A 23,447-nucleotide genomic window follows, 5' to 3' on the forward strand; every position below is an offset into this window, starting at 1 on the left:
ACTGTCTTTGTTCAAAATTTCTGTACAATGGCTCTTGGCTTCTGATACCCAATTTTTGATTACAGAATAAAAAATCCATCCATCCATCCATCCATTTTCTTAACCGCTTAGTCCTTTAGGGGGCGAGGTGGCAATAGGGAAAGCAGAGAAGCCCAGGCATCAATGTCCCTCTTGACTTCCTCTGGCTCAACCTGGAGGATCCCCAGCCGCTCCCAAGCCAACTGGGAGATACTGTATAATCTCTCCAGCTGGTCGACCTTGGGGTCTTGTCCTAGTTGGCCATGCTCGGTATACCTCCAAAGGGAGGTGTCCGGATGTCCAAACCACCTCAACTGGCTCCTCTCAATAATAAAAAATTAGTGTAACAAAATTTATCCTAAGCATGTCAAAAAAAATCTTGCATTGCATGAGTGAAGTGGAAGTACAGAAGAGTACTGTTGTTAGTGTGTCTGCTGGTGTGTTATGAATGTGAGCATGTTACTTTCAGAAAGTGGGATATCGGGAAGTGTATGAAATTTCACAGCAGTGTCTGTCAGTCTGCTGGTAGATTAATTACATGATTATGGAATCAGCAGCGCAATCAGTAGGAAAACTTTAGTTGATGGTTTTTCAAGTTATCTGTATGCATTTTTGGTGTGCACAGTTTTAGAAAGTTGTTCACAATGAACAGGCCATGCTCAGTGGATTCCTAGTTGGCTTATAACTCATCAATTAAAAAAGCACAAATTACCCTGAAGCAGTAAGTGTGTAAATGAAAGCGTTTTCTATTGTGCTTAAATCATGGGTTAACAGTTGTATAGGTGTTGCAGGTATATTTGTGAAAATTTGTATGGGGTTTTTGGATGGTCTTCACTCTTTACAAATTGCTTTTCTTCTCCTTTTAAAAAAATAGGGGGCAGGCTTTCGGTGTTCAAAATTGCCATATCCACAGGAACAGATTAATTTCGTAAATCGAAGGTTGCCTATATTTGGCTATGTTTAATGTACATCTTTGTCCTTAAATTTTACTTATTGTTTCTTTTGTATTCCAAAGTAACAGGTTACCACAAACTTTTGAAAGTGTTGTTTTATTTGTTTTCTTCCTGGATGCCTTTGAAACAGGTTTTTTTTTTGTAAGCGGTCACTAGCGTTGTCAATCACACAGATAGCAGCCGTTGCTTTGCGCTAAAAGTAAATAAGATTTTAGGGAGAGAATGATCAGCTGAGAACTTAAAGAAGCATTTGCAGAGTTCCTTTGTGTGACAATGAAAGATAAATGTGTTATGGAGCAGTAATGCTTGGTTGGCCCCGTTAGCCCCCCCGAGCCAACGGAAATTCCGTGGAGAGGCCCAATGCTGCCCCACCTTCAAACAGACTTGGCCCACCTGTTCAGACATGGAGATGCAGTGACTTCAGACAGGAGAGGACATTTTTGATTTGACAGACCGCACTCATACTTACATGAGGCCTGGCAAAGTCCCAGTCCAGCCTTGCCATCTTTATATGCTGAAGGGAGAGGGAGAAAAAGACGGCAAAATTAAATCGGAGTGGCAACGAATAGTCCTTTGAAGCTGTTTTTAACAATTAAAGACAGACCAGTAAAACATGGATGACAAGATAATAGAAGGGCCCTGTGAAAAGCTCATCTTCTTCCCTGCTAATTATTATCTGCAGATGGGGAAATATAAGCTTGTTACTGTTGTGCCATGTTCCCTGACAATGTCGTTCAGTTAATTCACAGGAGATCAAATTGAAAGTTATGCCTTGCGGGACTTGGGGAGTGTGGGGGGGAAATGAATGGAGACAATCAAAAGGCACCCGCTGGTGCTGCATTTGCAGCAGGGCGCACCAATTACAGACATTATGATCTCAAGAACATTGCAAGGGGAAGGCCACAAACTCTCATTTACACACAAATTCTTTTTACTTTTATCTGCCATTTCTCCTGGGGGTGGTGTAATGGTCAAGGATGTTGGTATGTAACCTGGAGTTTGATAAATAGGAGTGCCTTGCTGCGGTTGTTCCCTTAAGAAAGGTTCTTACTCTATAATTCTCCAGTTGAATCAATTTAAACAATTTAAATGGACAAAACATAAACTGCCATGAATAAACGCCTTGGCTAAGCAATGTCAGAATAAAATAATACACCTCATCTGCTCAGTTTGCATGCTTTTTTAGTTTGCACTAGTTTGAACGGGGGGCACGGTGGCACAGTGAGATGCGCTGCTGTCTCACAGTGCCTAGGTGGTGTGAGAGGATGTGGGTTCAACACCTGCTCAGTCTGTGTGGAGTTTGCATGTTCTCCCTGTGTCTGTGTGGGTTTCCTCTGGGTGCTCTGGTTTCCTCCCACAGTCCAAAGATATGCTGTTCTGGTTCACCCATAGTGTGTGAGTGACAGTGAGGGTGTGTTCCATCAGTGTATGGATGAATGACCAATTGTAAGTAGTGTATCTATCTAGTGGATTGTATTGGTACATCTCCTTTATTTTAAAGAATCATTATGATGACAGATAGTTGAGTTTCAAGTGTTTTTTTGGATCCCTGGTTCTCTCCTCTTACCTCTCTACAAAGTAACCCCTCACAACACTGGCTCCATCTGCACTGAAGGGTTTCCAAGTGAGGAACACGTAGTCCAAAGACATGCTGCTCAGGTTCACCCATAGTGTGTGAGTGACAGAGAGAGAGTGTGTTCCACTCATGTATGGGTGAGTGACCTAGTGTAAGTAGTGTATCTAGCAGTGTAAGTCACCTTGGTGAATAAGGTGTGTGGGCTGATAACACTACACAGAGTTCATTGGAAGTCGCTTCAGAGAAAAGTGTCTGCTAAATAAATAAATGTGATGTGTGAACTGACATCAAAGATATCAGAGTGAAGGAGAGAAAGATTGGAGTGCATTAGATTCATATGAAGAGCTTCTGATCAATCACTCTTCAAGGGCAGCTGTTAAATGTGAACATGGCCATAGGGACAACATGTTTGAATTGGAGCAGACAGTGCAACATGAATGCTAATGCTAAAGTGCAGCTGTGAGGGATAGAAGACAGAGATGAAAGAGTGTAATCGCACATTATGAAATGCTGTTGATCCTCCTTTGACATACAGGAACATGCAGGTGGAACTCACAGTTCACTTGCAAGGTGGCAAATGTCATGGCTTCACCAAGCGAGCTCCAGGCCACAGCCTTATACTCCCCTGCATCCTCTACTGATGTTCTGAAAACAAAACCATGAAATTGTAACCAATAGACCTTTGTTCTTGTATTTCCCACTGCAGCGTACAATATTCAACTCCTCTGCCAAAACTGCTTTCTGAAAAGTTAGGTTCTCTGTGTGGTAAAGAAAGGTCTTCCCTGGGATGAAAAAGTAAAGAAACCAGTATAGTGCTCGTTGGTAACATCCCTGCCTGTACCATGATTTTTGTGTCTCTGCAGAGCAGGGCATGTAAACTCTGTGGCATAGCAGTTGATCAGGAAGTGATGGTAACAGTACTTTTGAGGTCTACATTCCAGAAGAGACTCATTTCTTCTGTCCTTGGAAAGTCCACTTATGGTGCCTAACTGAATCGCAAAGTTTAGTGAGTTGTCACCTTACCTCCGGATCTCAAGGCAGTTAAGGCCATACGTCTGCTTCAATTTGTAGTTCCAGGGTTGGTGGGATGAACAAAGAGGAACCCCATCCTTGTACCTCCATCGTGGCCACAAAGAGAAGACATCAAGGAGGTTACCAAGAAGGGCTCAATCAATCAAAACCAAACGAAAATAAAATCCAAACTTTTTCTGTGCTGGAATGACTGTGAGTTTCCCTGTAACATTATCAACATTTTTTTAAAAATTTATGTTTTTTAATTTTAGTTTTGGGAGACAGAAGTTAGAGTGTGCCCTCCTGCAAGGTGTCCATTCCTGTGTGTTGTGTACATCTGGATGCTTAGGCATATGTTCGTGTTTGCCTTTATGTGCATGGTTGAGACTGGGTGTTCACAGAGGTTTACATGTTTAAATTTCTAAATGCATATGCATGTGCCCATATACTGTATATCTTAAAGAAGTGAATACATGCCTGGATGTCTTTGTAAAACTGCACTTCCAAATGTATGTGCATGCATCTGCATGCCTGTATGACTGAAATGTTTGTGTGCCTGGGTATGTTAAGAATGTGTATGCATGTGTATGCTTGCATGGCTATACCAGGTGACCTGTGGGGTGGGGCAGCCCTGCACAGTGCAGGTCAGCGTGACTCCCATGCCCTCCCACACAGAGTGGCTCCGGAGTGGGACAGGGAAATCTGGGGGCTTCAGGCTCAGGTCCTCTACGAACTTCATGTGGGCTGCAGCCTTGCGCTCCGCCTGGAAGAAGTAATGACAGAGACACTGAACATCTCATCCAAGGGATAGGACATCCGTCCATCAATTTTCATTAACTGCCTGTCATGGTGAGGGTCGCAGTGCTGCAGAACCTCTCCCAGAATCAACACAAAACTAGACAAAGAATGTATGCTTTACTGCTACTTTTTGGCAGTTAATGATTAGATTATTTAGCTGCTTCCTGGACATCTACGTGATTAGATCCTTTATTTAAATTCTGTTTTATTAGTTTTACTATGCCTAACCTTCTTAGTTTTACTGTAAATGTCATAGCTGCTTAACCAGCTGAATAATAACAATTGCAAATATGAACATATATTTATCCATGTAATATAGCTTTTTCTGAAAACATCAAACACACATTTTCATTTTCCGTCACAACCCAGAAGAAAAATTCAAATGATCACAGGGGACACTGCTCCAGGTCCACCCAGCCCCATCATCACACCCCAAATTAATGACCAGCCCTATAATAGGACTGAAGGGGTACCATCAGGATGCGGATTATTATTTATCAGTGTTACAAAGCCTTGCCTGTGTTCAGCAAATGACCCTTGTTTATAGCTTTGTTTTCTCAAAGTCTCCTTCTCTATGCGTTTCTGTTCCTGTCTTGTCTGCACCATTCTTCCATGTCCCTGTCCAGGTCCTTTGTTTCAACCCTGTCTCTGTCATGCCTCTGTATACTGGCTCCGGTCTCGTACGTCTGTTCCAGTCATTGTCCTCGTAAGAACACCTTGTACGTCTCTTTGTTCCACGTTTGTCCTCTCACCTGTGCACTTCACTTGTTTCTCTGCACTACTTATTTGTATTTACACTCTGCATTTGAATTTTCACTCTTTACATCGGTGCTTGTGTTATGTCTGGACGTTACATTTTCTTTTCTGCGTAGAAATGTAAAATCACACATTTCCCATAATCATTAATGACCTTTACTTCAGTAAAGCAAAACGGATACATGTCACCATTTTTATTAAATTTTCCTGCTTGTTGCAGCCTGTTGCACTATTTAGAGGTTGTCTGATAGATTACAAAAAATATTTCAGATCAAATATATCTTGACATACAATTTCCCAATTGTACAACATTTGCTCCCTCCCATCCTGGCTGAGGAGCTCTTCTGAAGACAGCTCTTCATCTCCAAGTCTGAATATTAATGAGTGGATACCCATGAAACTTTTTCCAAATTTAAATTCCTGACAGTTACAAAAATCATACTCGTGTTGACAGCGATTGGAATCCAATCTAGACAGATAAAAGTAACGCTCTGGCTACAAATGAAAGGGCAAGTCACCTCCCTCAGTTCAAAACCACAAACAGTGAACTTTTGATATAAAATCTGAGATTTATTCCTGGAAAATTACTGGCATTTACTGTTATCATAATCATTCCATAATATGTTATAAAATGAGTCAATGTAGTATGACAGGCCTTGAATCTAGATATGTTATAGCTTACCTTTAGTTATAATCAGTTAGAATTTAATAGTGGTGTGACTAGGCAGTTATTAAACAATGATAATAATTTCACAAGCAGTGATCCAAGACATGATTGTGCAATGTCATACTTGATCAAAACAGTAGTCTGTGGATTTTCATCACTTATGAGATATCAGTTACACAAATAAATCTTATGCTGTGGCACAGAGTGTTATTGTATGTCATCTGGAATAATAAGATCTATGTTACCTGCTGACGCAGTGCTAGGCGGTCCGCCCTGGTCCGGACAGTGCGTTGGTTCCGGATCACCTCCACCTCCACTTTCTCAGCCTCATTTCCAAACAGGGTCCATTTGTCTCTTACTCGCTGCTCATCTTCAGCCATGGTATGTTTTAGGACTTCCCTGTGACCCCCCGGGAGACAAATTATTCTTGTTACACCCATGTTATCACATCTGCTTACACATGCACAATAACTTCAGCTGTCAGCCATCTCCTGGGTGCAGACCAGCTACCACATGGCTGCACTGCACCACTATGCCTGATTGTCAGTTTCTTTCTCATTAAATGCCTAAAGGCAGGTGAGCATGGACCCTCAAAATGCATCCTGATCATTTGCCTAAATCTGTGCAATGAAACTAGTCAAAAATTATGACACCTTAAACAATGCAATAATTGGATTGGTGAGAGTAATAACACAATGGTGATAAAGGCATCCAGGAATGAATGTCACACACAACTTTTGAAAAATAAGTTTCAAAAGAAACATTATTTGAAACATAACTTTCTATCTACAATACACAAATGTGACGCAAAGCTAAAGTCCACATAAGGACTTTGATAAGGCCTCAGTCCATATATTAATTACCTGCAAACAGCTGAATACTCATGTGGAAGTGTTAAATCCGCAGCACTGCAATGAGTCAGGGCATTATGATCACAGGGGGTTGCACAGTGGTAATGTTAAAGTGGTGCATTTGATATGATAAAATGTTCATAGAGTGGTAAAACAATGTTTTGCATCCTTAAAATCAGAGCAGATGACTGGGAGTTATTAAGACCCCAAAGATGATATTGCTGCAGTTTAGAGAAGGGACATAACAAAACACTTGTATTTTTTCCTATTCCTTAAACTGCAGTGAAAGGAAGGGTAGCGGTAAGAGGAGAACGAGAAAGAAAAACGGGAGCGAGAGCATGAAACTAATATATGAGATGCCAGTAATGCAAAATTACGATAATAAATTCAGTTTGACTGGGTGACACAGTCTGAACCAACTGTGGAGACCAGTCCCAGGTGTTGTTTTGCTGAATGCCCTAGTAATCAAAAGTGTCACTGGATTTGATAACCTTCTCTTGAGAGACCTTCTCAAAAGCACTGTGCACCACAGTTTTGCTGTCTTTCCTCTGATATTTCAAGTAGGGTAGAGTGGCCAATCACATAAATGCCTTTTATGATTTTTAGCACATGTGCAACCATCCCTGCCTGCTTGTTTACTACATCTTCACTTTGCGTGTTGACTCCTTAAGGGAGAAAGGAATAGAAAGCTGAGTTCCCTACAGAGAGTGGACTGAGTGAGTCCCAGGAGAGCAGGCTGGAGGGAGCAGAAATGGAAGCCCCTAGGTGGATCTGAAGACTCACGCTTTGAGGCTGTCAATATCCTCACTCCCAACCAGCACTAAGTTGATGGTACTCCTAACAAACCAGATCTAACTGACTCTGTAATGCAGATTTCAGTCAGAAAGGTCAAACATGTAGGCCTCAGAGGCCTGCACAGACATCTTCTCACCATCACACCCCCACACTCTGTTTTCAACACTCTTACTAATAATAAAAGTCATACTGATGTGTTAGACAGGTCAGAGATCATTATCCTCTGATGCTGATATTATCTGCTGATGCTGATATTCACAGACATGCTGTCAAAAGTTGCTCCCTCAGTGATCCAGCTTCTCTAACCAAAATACCAACTCACAGAAGTCATGGACTTCTGGAACTATCAAGAACCACAGTCAGCCGGTTTTACTTTCTTTGTCTCTCATGAGATTATGAGTAATAGTGGAGTTTGTTAGCAAAGAGCTCTCTGTCAGCAAAAACAACACTGAAGCATTTTGGTCGCTTCGTGCTGAAAAGCTCTTCCTTCCATTTGGAAAAGTTGAAACAAGCCTGAAGTTACAACAAAGTGCACATGACAGAGTGCAGGTGAAACAGAGAAATGAGAGGGATGGCAAGATATAAGGAAACCAAGACAAACCCAAGCCAAGAGGAAGAGAAGGAAAACGAGTTATAGGGATGGCATGTGACATCAATCACTTTTAAACCTCTGGAGGAAGTCCAAAGTGCATCAAGAAAAAGCAGAAGTGTTCTATAGCAAATGTCAGCCAGGTTAATGTCTGACTTTCATCCATTCTGCATGCCAGCACATTGGCTCCCGACCCAGCCAAACCTGCCTAGGGCTTCACATGAATTTCCCCCAGGGACCTATTCTGTAGCAGACTCTTTATCAGAGTGTCCTGGCTCCTCCATGTTGACCTGCCCTTCTACCTCCATGCCTGCTTGATGCCTCCTCTGTGATATTGGTGGGAGAATTGCGAACAACAACCAGGCAGTGTTTTTTTTTTTTTTACAAATGCAGAATCTTTTCCGCAGGGGGAATGGCTTCATTAATATCAAAATTACCTGTGAAAAGGTAAGTCTGTACTGTAGCAATGACTGAAGTCTGTTGAGTGGAGTCAGCAGGCAGTGCTGTCAAACATGAGACCACTCACACCTCTGAGGGCTGGTCTGATGGGCAAATTTTGTCTGGTCATGGAACCTTCAATTTGTCATTATCATTCAGCTTCCACGTAACAATAGAAAACTGAGTGACAAATCAACAGCATTATAAGGGATAACATTAGCTGAAACCTTAATATACATCCAGCCAACATCAACAACCACTTGTCCCAAGCGGAGTCGCGACAAGCTAGAGCCAAATCCGGTAATGCAGGGCACAAGGCCGAAGGAGGAGGGGACACACCCAGGACGGGACGCCAGCCTGCCACAAGGCACCCCAAGCAGGGCTCAGACCCCAGACCCCCCACACAGCAGGCACCAGCTGAACCCGCTGCACCACTATGCCTCCCAACGTACATCAATATGTTAAAAAGTACTATAAAATATGTACAGTAATTGACTTTTGACTGAAAGGCACCAGGTCCAAAAAAGCCCTGCTGCACCTGGGCCTTCTTTCTTTGGGAAGAGGAGTAAAACACATGTCAGTGTAAAGATGATGTATGGAGAGCTGGTTGCATAGTGGTTGGTGCTACTGCCCTTGGACCCAAAGGTTGCAGGTTCAATCCCCCCTGTGGCTGTAATACCCTTGAGTAAGGTACTTGCCCTAAATAGCTCCAGTAAAATTATCCAGCTGTATAAATGGGTGAATAATTGTAGGTAGAGTAACATTGTAAGTTGCTTTGGAGACATGTGTCAAGTAAGTTAAGGAGCAGCTGGTAGTACAATGGTTAGAGCTACTGTCTTTGGATGTGAAGGTTGTAGGTCTGATCTTAAGGAAGGTACTTACCCTAAATTACTAAGCTGGGTAAATGATTGTAAGCATGTAATGATTGTGACCTTAACATTGTAAGTTGCTTTGGAGAAAAGTGTCAGCTAAATGAATAAATGTAAAGAAGAGAACACACATTTTCAGAACTGCTTGTCCCATACAGGGGTCACGGGGAACCGGAGCCTACCCAACAACACAAGACGTAAGGCTGGAGGGGAAGGGGACACACCCAGGACGGGGCGCCAGTCCACCGCAAGGCACCCCAAACGGGACTCGAACCCCAGACCCACCAGAGAGCAGGACCCGATCCAACCCACTGCACCACCACACCCCCTACTAAATAAGAGAACAAAACTCATTAATTGTTGAATGTGCTGAAGTGTAATTTCATTTAACTGTAGGCACTGGCAGAAGTATATGATGCTATACTGCACCCTTAGCTGAGGAGAGGCCCCTTAAATGATGAGGCTTGGACTAAATGCCTTGCTGCCCCCCTGTAGGCCCTTGTTGTAAGATGGAGAAAATTGTTTCAGTAGCTGCACAGCTGAACAAAATAACAATATAATGTAGATAATAATAATATGATATAGATAATATGTAGATAATCTGACTATCCAATATTTGCCTGTTCATCTAAAATTAAATAAATAAATAAATTAATTAATTAATAAATATGCTCTATAATATTCCTTACAGAGATGCATTATTGCAGTCAGCGGAAGGTGCCCCACAATAAACAATTTCCTTATTCTATAATGTGATGCAATCTGTTGAAATGTCTTCACCTACTTCTTGCTCACTGCTGAATAAAAAATCTCTCATTATCCCTTCAACCAGGTGCTACGTCTTACTTGGGGCTCCTGGGCATTGAACTATTTATGTGCCACAGCACAGATACACATCACATCTCAAATCTCTGTCTTTTATTGTCAGTCAGAACAAATGTCTTTTTACTGCTGAAATATTCTCACATTAGACATACTATTAGGGATGGTTTTTGCCCTATCAGGAAACCTGTTGGTTGACCATCTGTTGATTACAATAGTTAGCAAATGAGGGGCCACCAAAACTTCATATTCAGTTTCCTCTCAACCGTCTTTAACCAGGCTTACTAATGGCATACTGATACCTGGCAATAAGCTGGTACCTGACTTTCCTCTGTGATTCTTGATGGATTTCAGGTGTTCTCAGACACCCATCACAGATAGTATCTTGGTAGAACTTCTTGCAGACTATGTTTCACAGTAACATAAGAATTAAGTTTCCCTTTTCCTGGAGTGCAATTTGGTAGAGGCAGCTAAAGTGCCTCCATATTCCATTGAGCACTTATAAGAAAGGTGGTTAGAGGGTGATGACAGCATGTATAAATCGGAAAAGATTAATTGTGATCATAATGTTTTAAGTTTCAAATACAGCGGAGGAGCTGCTGTTTCTTAGCTATGCGAAATCCTCTGCATAATGTCACATAAATAAATTATAACAACAGGACTGTTATTATCTTGTAAAATATAATAAAGATCTGTTCCTCCGAGCAGCTCTGAGGCAACACTGCGGCACATGAAAAAATCAGGATCAGAAAAGGTGAATAAACAATGGAAATTGTTTATTTATGTCTCTGTTCAAAGGTTTGGCTTTGATGGATGTGTATGCCTGTTGTTTAGAGAGAGCAGACCTACAGGTGCTCATCTTGTCTTTCAGTGTCTCTGCTGGGCTTGAAAAGCAGCAGACTGCCACCCTTCCAAAATAACCTACCGTCTCAGATCATTATTCAGAAAGTCAGACAATCAACAGTACAATGATTTACACATTTATATAACAGGGTAATCTTAAGATATGAATTCAAGATGAGTACCTTGATCAGTTTGAAATGTCTTAACTACTACATTATCTGCTGCTGCAACGGTTCTTGTATTGTGTGCGAGAGTGTGACCTCATTTTACTGCTCTTTCATCTTTGCTGCTGGGTATGATGTCTCTTTCTTCTCATGTACCAATGTGATTGTAACGTCACACCTTTCCAGCCTGCTGAATTTCTGTATTCCGGCTGTGTGTTTTAACGTTACACATGGCTGGAAGCTCACAGCAAAATGGAACATTTGATCCTGACACTACCCGACAAGCTGTCATCTGCAGCAGAACTAGAAGAGACTGATACACGTGACACTTTAATAGGAAAGATAGAAGGAACCATGCACAGCAGCATTCTTATATGACCTGGACAACAGGGGTGCCAGTGGTTGAAGGGCCTGTCTGGCAATAAGAATTTTGCAATTTTTGATTTCTTAACTGGCATCGCTCCCTGAACCTCTCAAACTGAGGAATTTGTGTTGTCAAAGTTTGCCACTATAGCTCTTGTTACGTACCATGTCCTGTGTCGTGGGAAGCTGCCGATCTCCAGAAGCTCCTTTGCAGACATCAGGTCCCCGGGAATGATGGGATAGAACTCTGAGTAAGATGCTTCTTCATTTCTGCAGAACAAAAAAACAATCTTTTTAGCCTGTAAAAATAATGTGTAAAAATGATGAAGAAAATACATAGAATTACACACAGTCTCCAGAAGAGGAGTGTATCAAAAGTAGCTAGCCTATGGATTTGTAACAGTTGTCCAGACATAGCACTTTCGTAGCGGTTGTATTTATTCATTTAGCTGATGCTTTTCGCCAAAGCAACTTACAATTATTTACCCCTTTATACAGCTGGGTAATTTTACTGGAACAATTTTAAGGTAAGTAAGTAAGGGTACTACAGCTGGAGGCAAGGCTCAAAATTGCGACCTTCGGGTCCAAAGACAGTCACTTCAACCACTATGCTATCAATTGTCCCCAGTTAGCATGTTTTCTCCAGTCTTAATGAATTTAACTACATTTGCAGCATTTTTTTTCTTTATTCAAAAAGTGTTATTTGTAATGCTAAGGACAATGACTTCAAATATTTGGGAAATGTCAAAGATAATGTACAAAGGAACTCACTCTTGCATGTTGACAAAATAATCTAGAAGGTCTGATGGTGTGACAACACCCAAAGTTGATTATATGTTAATAAATGAGTAAAGAGTTGTAAGTACCTCAACATTGAAAGTTGCTTTGGAGAAAAGCATCAGCTAAATGAACAAATGTAAATGTAAATATATTGCTTCGAGAGTTTATCTAAATGAAAGCCACTAAGAACACAGACTTCAAATGACCAGTGTTAGCATTTCAATAAATCTTATTCTCCCCCATATGTGGAGGCAATGTGCAAACAGGAAATAAGTGAAGTAACGGAGCTAGCCATGTGTACCAGGTATGGAGGGGCAATGATTTCATGCTTATATTGAGTTTCACTGGACAACTCCACCATTTCTTTAAAAGATGCAACAGTTAAGAGAATGCAGAAAGCTGAACTTTTGATTAAACAGTGTTGCTGAAGAAAGGGAGAGATGCCATCTGCTTCCACATGCAACGATAAAACCACATTGCATGCACTGCTGAGCCCCATAGTGCATATACAGGAAATGCCTGTACTCTGACATTTAGGTCTCCCATATTAACACACTTTTCGGGTGTGCAGATAATCAGAATCATATGTTACATTGGCTGCAAGGACCCTTTGTAAAAGGGATATGGGCTGACTCTGCAGGGTTTTATTGAGCCAAACTGGTCAAAAAAGGCAAAGTGTTCTCAGCTTCCTCAGGCCCCATGTGAAAGTACACTTGACATAGTTCTTACTCTGTGATTTGCACCATGCGCCTATGTTAGTTGCAGAAGTGCATGTAGACAGGGGATTTCAAACAGATTACAAAGGAATAATTTGCTTCATCAGAACATGGACAACCGACAGTTAATCAGTAACAACATTAGTGAAAACAACACAAGTGAAACGGTTCTTTTCAAGGCAGGTACACAAGCCATTTTCGCATTTGTTGTACTCAATGACTCTGAATTTTAGAGGGGTGGCTGAGATGAATACTGCAGTAGCTGCCTTAGTACTTTCACAATATAGATGCAAATGACTCATTTTTAATGTGGAAACTTCACAGAGCTCAACTCCAACAGTTTTAATCATGGCTGCAAGGTAATGCTCTGCTGTCATTTCTTTGAACACTCATATAGGGGTTGGGCAGTTCTGCAGGCAGCTCTTTACAGAAGAATAAATACAGTATTAATAGTTTCCAATTAGCTCTCATGAAAAGGTGCATTTATGTACAGTATTTGGAAGAAACTTGATGTTCAATGATAATACAGCTCAGAGTAGACAAAAGTGCATCAACAACAGACATACACCAATCATTGAAGCACAGCTTCTTTGTTTGACAAAGCCATTGAAACAGTACACATATTTCAGAAGAAACCTTTTGATGTGACATAGACATAGGGAAACAGGTAGATTGAAAGATGCAGGTGGTGAGGTTCAGTGTAGACATCTCTGAAGAACTCAAGGGTGAAATAAGCAATGAAGAAGTGCAGTGTTCTTGTTAGGGTCTTACGACAGATTAGGTTCTAAAGGTATTGGTATTGGAGTGACATTCTGCTGACTGCCTTGTAAGCTCTATCCAGAACCTTGAAGCTGATGCAGGCAGCTAAAGAAAGCCAACTGAGGGGGATGAGAAGGGTAGACACATAAAACTGCTTTGACAGGTTGAAAACACCTGATGCAGCAGCATTCTGTAATTGCTGGAGAGGATTGATGGCAGAGGCCAGAAGACAAGACAGTAGAGTATTGCATTCATCTGTGATCTATAACCTGGAGTATATATACCAGGAGTCATGTGAAGTACTGGTAGATTTAGCACATTGTAGCATGCCCCCATGGAACTACTGGAGATAGGGTTCTAGAAAAATGCTCTTTATTGACTGCATACATATCTTTTCAATAGCAGTCTTGACAAAGACAGTACAAGGCAGTCTGCTGAACACTCGAAAGTTCCCCCAGGTCACCCTACGCCTCCCTGCTCCACACAATGGTTAGGAGGTCATCCCTCAAAACCCCCAGAATTCCCCCGCACCAGACTAAGCATCAGCAAAATAAGAGCCAGTCAGAACAGAACACCTATGTACAGAAATAGGCACTAACACCAACTATTTACATTAATCCTCATCAGCACCATTACAATATTACAGAGGATATGACTGCAAGAGTGGATCATGGCTGTGATGTAATGTGAGAAGCAAAGAATGGAGTCATTTGTTTCTTCTAGGCTTTTGACTACTGCTGAAAATTAGATGAATGAGTTTTGCAGTTAAAGATCACTTGATAGAAGGAAGAACTAAAAGGGAAGAGGAGGAGGATTTCAGCCTTAAAGATGTTGAGTTACAGGTGGTATTTGGTCATCCAAGTAAGTATATCAGAGAGACATGCTGCAATGCATGAGCATATGTCTGTGTTAGTTGGAGGAAAGGATAACAAGTGTCTCTGATGTGCATGACAATGATAAGAGAAGCCTGAGAGGTAGTAATGTAAGCAGAAAACGGTAATGGGCAAGGTGCCAAGCCCTATGAAACATTTGCTAAGAGAGGATGAGTGGCAGAAAGGAAACCGCTCCCCACAACTTTGTAAGAGTTACCTGAAAGGTAGGGTTCAAACCATTTCAGTAATAGCTCTTTGATTCAAAGCTCTTTTCACAGGTTTAAGAGGATATAGTAGCTGACTTTGCAGAATGCAGCTGAGATGTCCAGAAGAATGACAAGAGAAGAGAGCGAGGCAGTTCAAGGAGACTAAAAAGCTTCTGACCTAATGGGGAGCGCAGTCTGTATGGAGTGGCTGATCATAAACCCAGACTGATATCCATCAAGGAGGTTCTAAGCAAGGAATGTCTATATCCAGCTGTAAAGCATTTATTGGTGTTTTTAAGTCATTCTGTACACTCTCACTTTTTGTACAGTTCTGCTGTAGGCCTATCAATAGAGAAAAACACCAGGCTAGGTCTTATGTTATTATCTGTGTTTTCTTCAAGCTGGGTTTGTTAAAATATGCATAAGTGCTCACAAAGCACCAGAGCTACCATTTTGGATAATTAGCCTTTTTTATGAGACATTCCACGGAGCTTCTACTTAGTTGGTCTGTTTGAAATTCTCCACAGTGGATCTCTCATGGCAAATATTGGTAGAAGTTGACCTGTTTTCTCCCAACTGCAAATAAAGAAAAAAATAAATACGATAATCACTGAGACATTTCAACCTGGTTCATATTTTGTTTTATTTTATTTCATAAATGGCATGTTGTTTGTCACACGACGCTTGGCCTTCTTCACCACCTCCTGCTGTAGCTCCTATTACTTCTTTCCATCTTTCCTTCCTTCCTTCCCACTTCTCTCATCATGGGTTCCTCAGCCACTCCCAGTTCCTTTTTTGTCATGCCAAACAAAAATATTAATGACAATTATTTGCTTTTACATTTCTGGTTGGGGGAGGGAGGAGAAAGGCGCATAAAAGCTGTCCTAGGCACAGGGAAATATGACCTAGCCAATCAGTAATATGGCTTTTCCATGTGAATCTGGCACTGACCCAGTGTCGCACCCAAAACCACACGTCACAAAGACTTTAATGCTTGTCAGATGCCAGTGTGGGATTAGCAGGGATTGTGACTGGGAGCTCAGTGGTTTAGATCCAGATGACCACTCATATTGACCTGCCTAGCCACCCAAATGTGTCTTTGGGTACTGACAAAGACCTGCAAATCTACAGTTCACATGATTAAAGAAAAGCAAGCAGATTGGGTGTCATTGTAAAGTTGAAGCACTTAGGATCAGCACCTATATGGGCAGTTAAATTATTGACATGTGTTTGCCTGGTTTAAAAAGCATTTTTTGCACAATTAGAAAACATGCGGTTAATTGAGCAGTTTTGGTTGAAGCTGCCTGCTGACATAATAAAATCATGCTGACATCAGCCTGTCCATATGTTGCTTTGCTTTGAAATGTACCCTATCATTTTTTAGATAAATGGAGTTATTTAAGTTTTATTGATTTATGAGCAAGGGGGTGCAGTTGCGCAGTGGGTTGGACCGCAGTCCTGCTCTCCGGTGGGTCTGGGGTTCAAGTCCCGCTTGGGGTGCTTTGCGGCGGACTGGCGTCCCGTCCTGGGTGTGTCCCCTCCCCCTCCGGCCTTACGCCCTGTGTTGCCGGGTAGGCTCCGGTTCCCCGTGACCCCGTCAGGGACAAGCGGTTCTGAAAATGTGTGTGTGTGTGTGTGTGTGTGTGTGATTTATGAGCCCTAAAGTGTAACCCTAATTTAAATTTATCTAAATCGGGGGGCGTGGTGGCGCAGTGGGTTGGACTGGGTCCTGCTCTCTGGTGGGTCTGGGGTTCGAGTCCTGCTTGGGGTGCCTTGCGGCGGACTGGCGTCCTGTCCTGGGTGTGTCCCCTCCCCCTCTGGCCTTACGCCCTGTGTTGCCGGGTAGGCTCCGGTTCCCCCGTGACCCCTTCTGGGACAAGCGGTTCTGAAAATGTGTGTGTGTGTGTGTGTGTGTGTGTGTGTGTGTGAGAATCTAAATCATGCTAAACATATCATGTGAAACTGATAGCTTCTTAAGTGCACTTTAATGGAATGAAGGGGCAGAACACAAAGAGGTCATTGAAGAACAAAACTTAAGGCCAAAAAGTTTGCAGATTTAAATTCCGGGGATGCCTTTACCTGCTGTAATACCCAAGCGCAAGGCTCTAAACCTGAGTTATCTCAGTGCATATGCAGTTGTGCAGGACAATATTGTACAAACAAAACCCCTGTAAGTGTCTTTTGGAGCTGTGTGCTGAAAGAATTTCAAATTATTCGACACTAAACGAACAAAAGAAAGGCAGAAGTCTGGATTTGTTATTGAAAAGGGGAAATTCCCAGCTGCTCCAAAAAAGGGAAGTCACTAAATCAGGAAGCAGAAAACAGAGACATTACCTACAATAGAGACTGTTCTTGCTTTGCCTAAATTAGTTGTTTCAGTTTTTCAGTGCTTTCTCTTGCAATCCCTTTGGCTCCTCAATGAGCCACACTGCCATCATAAAAAGAAAAGGCAAAGTTATTGCTTCCTTCTGCTGAAGCAGTTTGAGATGCACCACTGTGATTTAATGGGTGGCTTTTGCCAGTGGCTAGAGCTCATATTTGCGCCATTTGTGTCACCAGAAGCAGAGAGCTGTAGTAAATCAACGCTCAGAGACCTGTTTTTTAGGCTGACAGTAGTTGGCTGCTTGTCTCAGTAAAAGCTTTTGCGATGCCCTCTCTCTCACTCTCTCTCAAATCAGCGGCCCTCAGTTTGCCCTTCAGCGCTAGTGCAGGGGACCCCTGGGTACTCGCGTCACCGGCTGCAACACCACCCATGTCTTTGTGAGCTAAGAATAACTGCTGATGACTCGGTGACCTTCATTGGAAATGCTCACATATCAACCTGAGACAAATAAAGTAACGCTACCTTAAAAGGCATGCAACCTCCTCTGAACTGAGCAAAAAGTAGCACAACAACACAGATTCACAGAAGGAGTAGATACTTTGGCCTTCTGCAACAAAGCTTAAAGTTCTTAGTATCATTTTTAGAAAAATCTAATTTAAGGCAATAACATAAACTAATTATGCCATCAACTGAATGTAGGGAGAGGGGGTGCAGTGGCGCAGTGGCGCAGTGGGTTGGACCACAGTCCTGCTTTCCAGTGGGTCTGGGGTTCGAGTCCCACTTGGGGTGCCTTGCGATGGACTGGCGTCCCGTCCTGGGTATGTCCCCTCCCCCTCCGGCCTTACGCCCTGTGTCACCGGGTAGGCTCCGGTTCCCTGCGACCCCGTATGGGACAAGCGGTTCTGAAAATGTGTGTGTGTGTGAATGTAGGGAAGTTGGAATTAAACAATCCTGATTGGCAGCTGGCAAAAGTCTCAAATGCTATATTTTACAATATGATATTGTTTAGAATCTCAACGCATGACAACAGCAGTATAAGTGCCATAGAAATGAAAACGTTTGAGCCGTGGAGCTGAAAAGTCCCTCAGTTTGCATACCTGGATTTAAATGCCTTTTTCCTGATCTGTGAAGACATCGCCATACTGTGGGACATCTGGTGTGCTTGCTCTTCCTGGCAATGAATTGTAACTGTTTTAGTTGCCATGGTGAAGCCGGGACCTTAGGCTGCTCTTGGTGCACCTGCAGAAGATGATGCGTGTACAGTCATCTCCTCATACTCATACCTGCAGAGGGCATTTTATTCAAGGAAAGGTAATGGTATCATGTTCATTCATCATTCATCTATATATCCCACTCATGTTCTTGGACAGTTTATTAGTGTTCTCTGTATTTTGAATTTGTTGTCCCTGGTGAAATTGTTTTAATTTAAATGATGCAACTTAACCCTAACAATTGTAAAAACACCTGTATGGAACTGAAAGATTTCAACCTAGAGTATATCTATCACAAGTCATTTGTACTTTATATGACAGTTTTGTATGTAAACTTCTGGCCTGTAATTTATAAAAGGCTTGCTAAACATCAAGCAGTTTTTGAACTTCTCCAGCAGAGCTTCTGTAAGAAGAAACAGAGTATGCCCTTAGTACCATAAAAAGGAAGTGAGGCCCTTGGATTTACACCACTGCAAGAAAGAGTCTTATGCTGGATAACAGAGACTGCAACAATGAATCAGCTCAAGCCTGTAATATAGGAATCACCACCATCCCATTTCTATTACTTGGATAATCCTAAATGCAACAACTGAATGCAACTAGGCAATGTTATTATGTAGCTGTACTAATCTTTTCCATGATTATTAAGTCTACATATATACAAGTTTTAATATCTTAGCCACCAAGCCTACAACCAATTTGATCTTTTAATGGTTAGAGTCCCAACAATACCTTTGCTAGTTCATAGCAATGAATTAATGTTACACGAAGGTTATGCGGGTTTTAAAACTATTTATCCACCATGGAAATAAAAGGATTCTGTGCTCTGTGCCTCTAAGACTTTCCATCCCCCTACCTGGAGTACAGGGGACTGAAGGGAACAGTCCATGAAATTCATCAAGACCCGGTAAAATGTATACAGTGGAATATGGAAAATCCTTCCTAACTAGAGACATGGCACATTCTGTCTAGTTAAAACATACGTGACCCTATAGCTTGTGAACTGTATATAGAAAAAGCAGTTCTCACCAATCTTTTGTTTACTTAAATCTGCACAATTAGCTATCTTTTTTACATGCATAAAAACAACAAAGAGTAAATAAAAATGTATTTTATAACACATGAAGAGCTTCAGATGCAACAATTGTCAAAGCGCAGTCAGTTTTTCCAAATACATCATTTTCCTGGTACATATTGCACGAGTAGCTACATATAAAATGAAGTCTCATAAGAAATGCAAAGGTCATCATGAAAGATGGTGCAATGCAAAATTTTTGGAACTGTTAGGAGATCCGGAGAGAAGTGGGTTTGAAAATTCCATTTTGAGACCTTTCTTGAGTGCTGGAAGGGATTCAGCAGCTGTGAGCTGTGTTGCTCGACCTGTTGGAGCAATGACTAAATAATCCCAGTCCATAGAGCTTGAAATAGCTTAATGTGCGATGCAATAAATGTGACACTTTGATGCTTAAGAATAAGTAGTGATGGTTGTAGTGGTAGCAATAGAAGGGACATTTGCTTTCATTTCATCCAGAATAAAAGTTATTCAATCAATCTGAGGGCAGAAACCCAGCAGCCAAGCAAAGAAGCATTTGGTCTGAGCAGACTGAACATATCCCAAGCCCAGAAACCCTATCACACTGAATGCACAGAGGAACAGAACTAATAAAATGTGTACTCACTTGCCGCCTTGGTGGAAGGAGACTTTAGAAGCCCACAAGGGCAAGAACCTTCTGAAATCAAACATAGAAGACGCAGCTCTCTCTCTTTGTCTCTCTCTCCACTCCTCTTTTCCAGTGTGATGTGACCTTCATAAGAAGAATGTGGTGCACAACATGCACCCTCCATCCAAAGGTAGTAAATATAGACAACAAAACCCCACCCCATCATCTTGCCTCATACAACCAATGCAAACTACTCCGACCAATTTACAGGCAACACAGACAGACAGTGTCATGGCAAGGTCTGACTGAACTGAATGCTTCAGAGAAAGTCCTATGTATGAATCATAGGCAGAGTAAGGGGTCTTGGAGGTCCTTTCTAGTTTCTACCTGAAAAAATCTGAAAGGGATTGCAAGATAATAAAATTATTCCAACAAAAAAGTCCACACAAAACTCAAGTCAGGATATGTAGTTAATGTAGATATTAGACACACACTGCACAATTTTCTCTTTTCTTTCTGTCCTTTAATTGATGCAGAAAAAACTTAAGAACATGTGGTAAGACTTGCAGTCAAGATGCAAGGACATTTCCAATTCATTTTTTTCTCTGTAGAGATTCACAGTGCAAATCCAGTTCCTTTCAAGTGACTCTGAGATTCTTTGGGGTTTCAGGCTGTATTGAGCCGCAATGGGCTGGGCTGAGGAGCAGGAGTGCTGACCTGAGCCTGGGAACTGTTAGAGAACAGAGCTCACACCACTACTGCCATTCCGTTGTTGTATTAGGTTTCACTGTGACAGACCCCTGTAATGAAAAAGTGGAGGGAAAGAGTGAGACAGGGGAGAGGTCATTTGCAGACAGTCTGTGGTACTGACGCGTGTTAGCACCAGGCACTATTTAGGCGACAAAATCTGTGCAAGGGCTCCAAAATAAACGTATAAAATAAATTGGATATTTAAATTCAGACAAGGGAATAGTTCCTGAGGGAGCCACAGGAGGCTTTTAGTAGTGGATGAGTCTTGCAATAACATCCTTCACCCAGGCCCAGTCCACTCTCTCTCACCGCTGTGTTTCGCATCCTCCGGCCTGTTGATTGGTTACAGCAAGTTGTTTTGCCTCATTGGAGACAGAACCCATGGGTAGCGTGCCTTGTGGATTGCTGGTGCTGGTAAATAGGCATTTTGTCTGAAGGCCGCTTCATTGCCCAGTGGGGTGGGGATAGGGGTTATAAATAAGCCTTTACTGTCCACACCTGCCTTTGGAATACCAGTGGCCCAGGGTGGGGCAGACAATGCAGTGGAACTGAGAGTATGGTCATGTTCTCATGTGTCACCCCCGACACCAGACTAAGAATAACAGGGCAGCCTGCAGCGAGAAACAAAAAGGATAGCCTCCCCCATTCCACCCTGCTGCGTTTCAGTTTGTGTCTCTTAATTTGTGTCAAACCACTGAATGTTTCTCTCCATTCCCAAACATGCTGAAAACAAGTGCAAACAATTTAAAAGCTGCAGCAACTTTCATTGCAGTGATCATGGCATTACCCAGGTAACCTCAAGTAGTACTGATGGAGATATAAGCCATATAATGAGAGGTGAAAAAAGTCCATAGTTTCTTTTTTTACTCTGCTTCTTGGAAGAAACTGATCCAATAAGACAACCTCTAGCCCTTGTTACAGCTGAGTGTTTTACTGAGTCATTCAGGGTAAGAATATTGTTCAAAGCTATTCTGTTAGAGCCCCACCAAAGACACGTCTTCTCAATCTTTGTCTGTGACGTTAATCACTATGGTACCTGTTAGCAAAATGTCACACCATGGGCAGGCATTCATTTGCATCTCAGTGACCAGCAACTCATTATATTGTTTTGCTACTGTCTTGCTTTTTCACATAGTAATTGGTTCATAAATGTTGCCTGTTGCAATTTTGGTACATTGTGATATTACTTATTGACATGTTTATCTTAATGATCATTTTACTCTAAAAGCAGTTAAACTGGAGACTCTGCAAACTTCAGGGGGTCAAAATCAAAATCAAACTCTTGGAAAGAAGGTGGGGGCGTCATAATCAGAATCATACTCATATATAACCTGCTTCATTCTGGGAAAGTTATTCTTTGCAAGCAGTTGCTGAGGTTCCGATGTTATTTTGGTATTTGCAACCCACAGAAAATTATATCACTGCATGATTGTGACATTAAATATGTTAAAGTTTAAAGAACTGGACTTAGTAACTCATATAGTAGTCACTTGATTTGTTTCTCAGAGGATTTTCTGCTACGAATTTTGAAAGTGTCATGGTTTTCGTCCCGGAAGGAAGGGGCGGACTCAAGTGCAGAGTGCACAAGGATTTATTCAGACAGGAATCGAAGTCAGGTACAAGCAAGGTCTTCGGACTGCAAATGAGCTAAACCAGGAAATCCAGTGTCGGAGTCGGGAGAACAGGCAGTGGGTCAGAACACGAGTGAGCGGTTTCAGGAAACGGGCGCAGGGTACAAGGCCGCAGGGTGCAAGGCGGCAGGGTACAAGGCGGCAGAGTAGGCTGACTCTGAGTGAGTGATCGGCGAACAATGTTTCGTGACCCTCATCGTTCGCTTCTGCCTTTTAAGCTGTCGAGCCTCAGATGTATCCGATTATGCTGATGACGCGGGCGTGGCAGAAAGTACTCATCTAAATCTCATATTGTACTGCAAGCAGATTCTATGGTATTTTTAATCAAAATGTGTTACACATAGAGTCCAAATTAATTAAGGTAAAAATTCGTGTTGACTGTTGAGGGGTACATACATAACAAATGAACACTATATTCAAATTTTATTCACATGTATTTTATATGTACTTAAGCAGTGACGATAAATTGAAGAATATATATTGAAAAACTAACTAGGAAATTTCAAAAAGTCTAAATCAAGATTTTAATGTTTTATTACAATAAAACATCCCTTTGCATGAGCAAATGAAAGAATTTTTTGTTACTTTAAGATCATGCCCGGATAAACCTTTAGAAAGCTACTCCTCTGATGTAATGTAAATGTTTTTCTATATCTCAAAGAAAAAAATTACTAGGAAGGGGATTTTGAATCGTGGATATTCTGATAAAGTTTTATGCAGCTCCTCATGTGATGAACATTGGTGTAAATGGTGGAAAGAAACAAACTAACTGCACTTAAGAGTCACACATTTGCATCTAAGTTTCTGTTCCTGCTAATGTAATCCACACATTCTATTTTCTACGAGATGTATGCCGCTTTGGAGAAAAGCATCTACTAAATGAATATCATGTTAAAGCACTGTTACTATTCAGTGAACAGCCAGTATAGCTAAATTAGAATGCTGACCTGAACAAAACAAATTGTGGTGGAGGGAGGGGGTCCTCATAATGAAGGTCTGGGTTCACACACGATTTTATTCAAACC

At 41.7% G+C, this 23,447-nt stretch overlaps 1 protein-coding gene across 1 annotated transcript in view; it reads right to left on the bottom strand.

The window, feature by feature from the left end:
• Positions 1 to 18,373, bottom strand: part of myom3 (myomesin 3) — a 60,474-nt gene extending 42,101 nt beyond the window's left edge. The window contains exons 1-7 of the mRNA XM_018726908.1: positions 18,267 to 18,373; positions 11,679 to 11,783; positions 6,025 to 6,178; positions 4,164 to 4,321; positions 3,571 to 3,663; positions 3,104 to 3,192; positions 1,441 to 1,485 (exon numbers count right to left, since the gene is read on the bottom strand). Of these exons, the coding sequence (XP_018582424.1) occupies positions 1,441 to 1,485; positions 3,104 to 3,192; positions 3,571 to 3,663; positions 4,164 to 4,321; positions 6,025 to 6,178; positions 11,679 to 11,783; positions 18,267 to 18,373 (751 nt within the window). The remainder of the gene's footprint in view (positions 1 to 1,440; positions 1,486 to 3,103; positions 3,193 to 3,570; positions 3,664 to 4,163; positions 4,322 to 6,024; positions 6,179 to 11,678; positions 11,784 to 18,266) is intronic.
• Positions 18,374 to 23,447: the final 5,074 nt, after the last annotated feature.

The sequence above is a fragment of the Scleropages formosus genome, chromosome 18 (genome assembly GCF_900964775.1).
Source record: "Scleropages formosus chromosome 18, fSclFor1.1, whole genome shotgun sequence".
NCBI lineage: Eukaryota > Metazoa > Chordata > Actinopteri > Osteoglossiformes > Osteoglossidae > Scleropages > Scleropages formosus.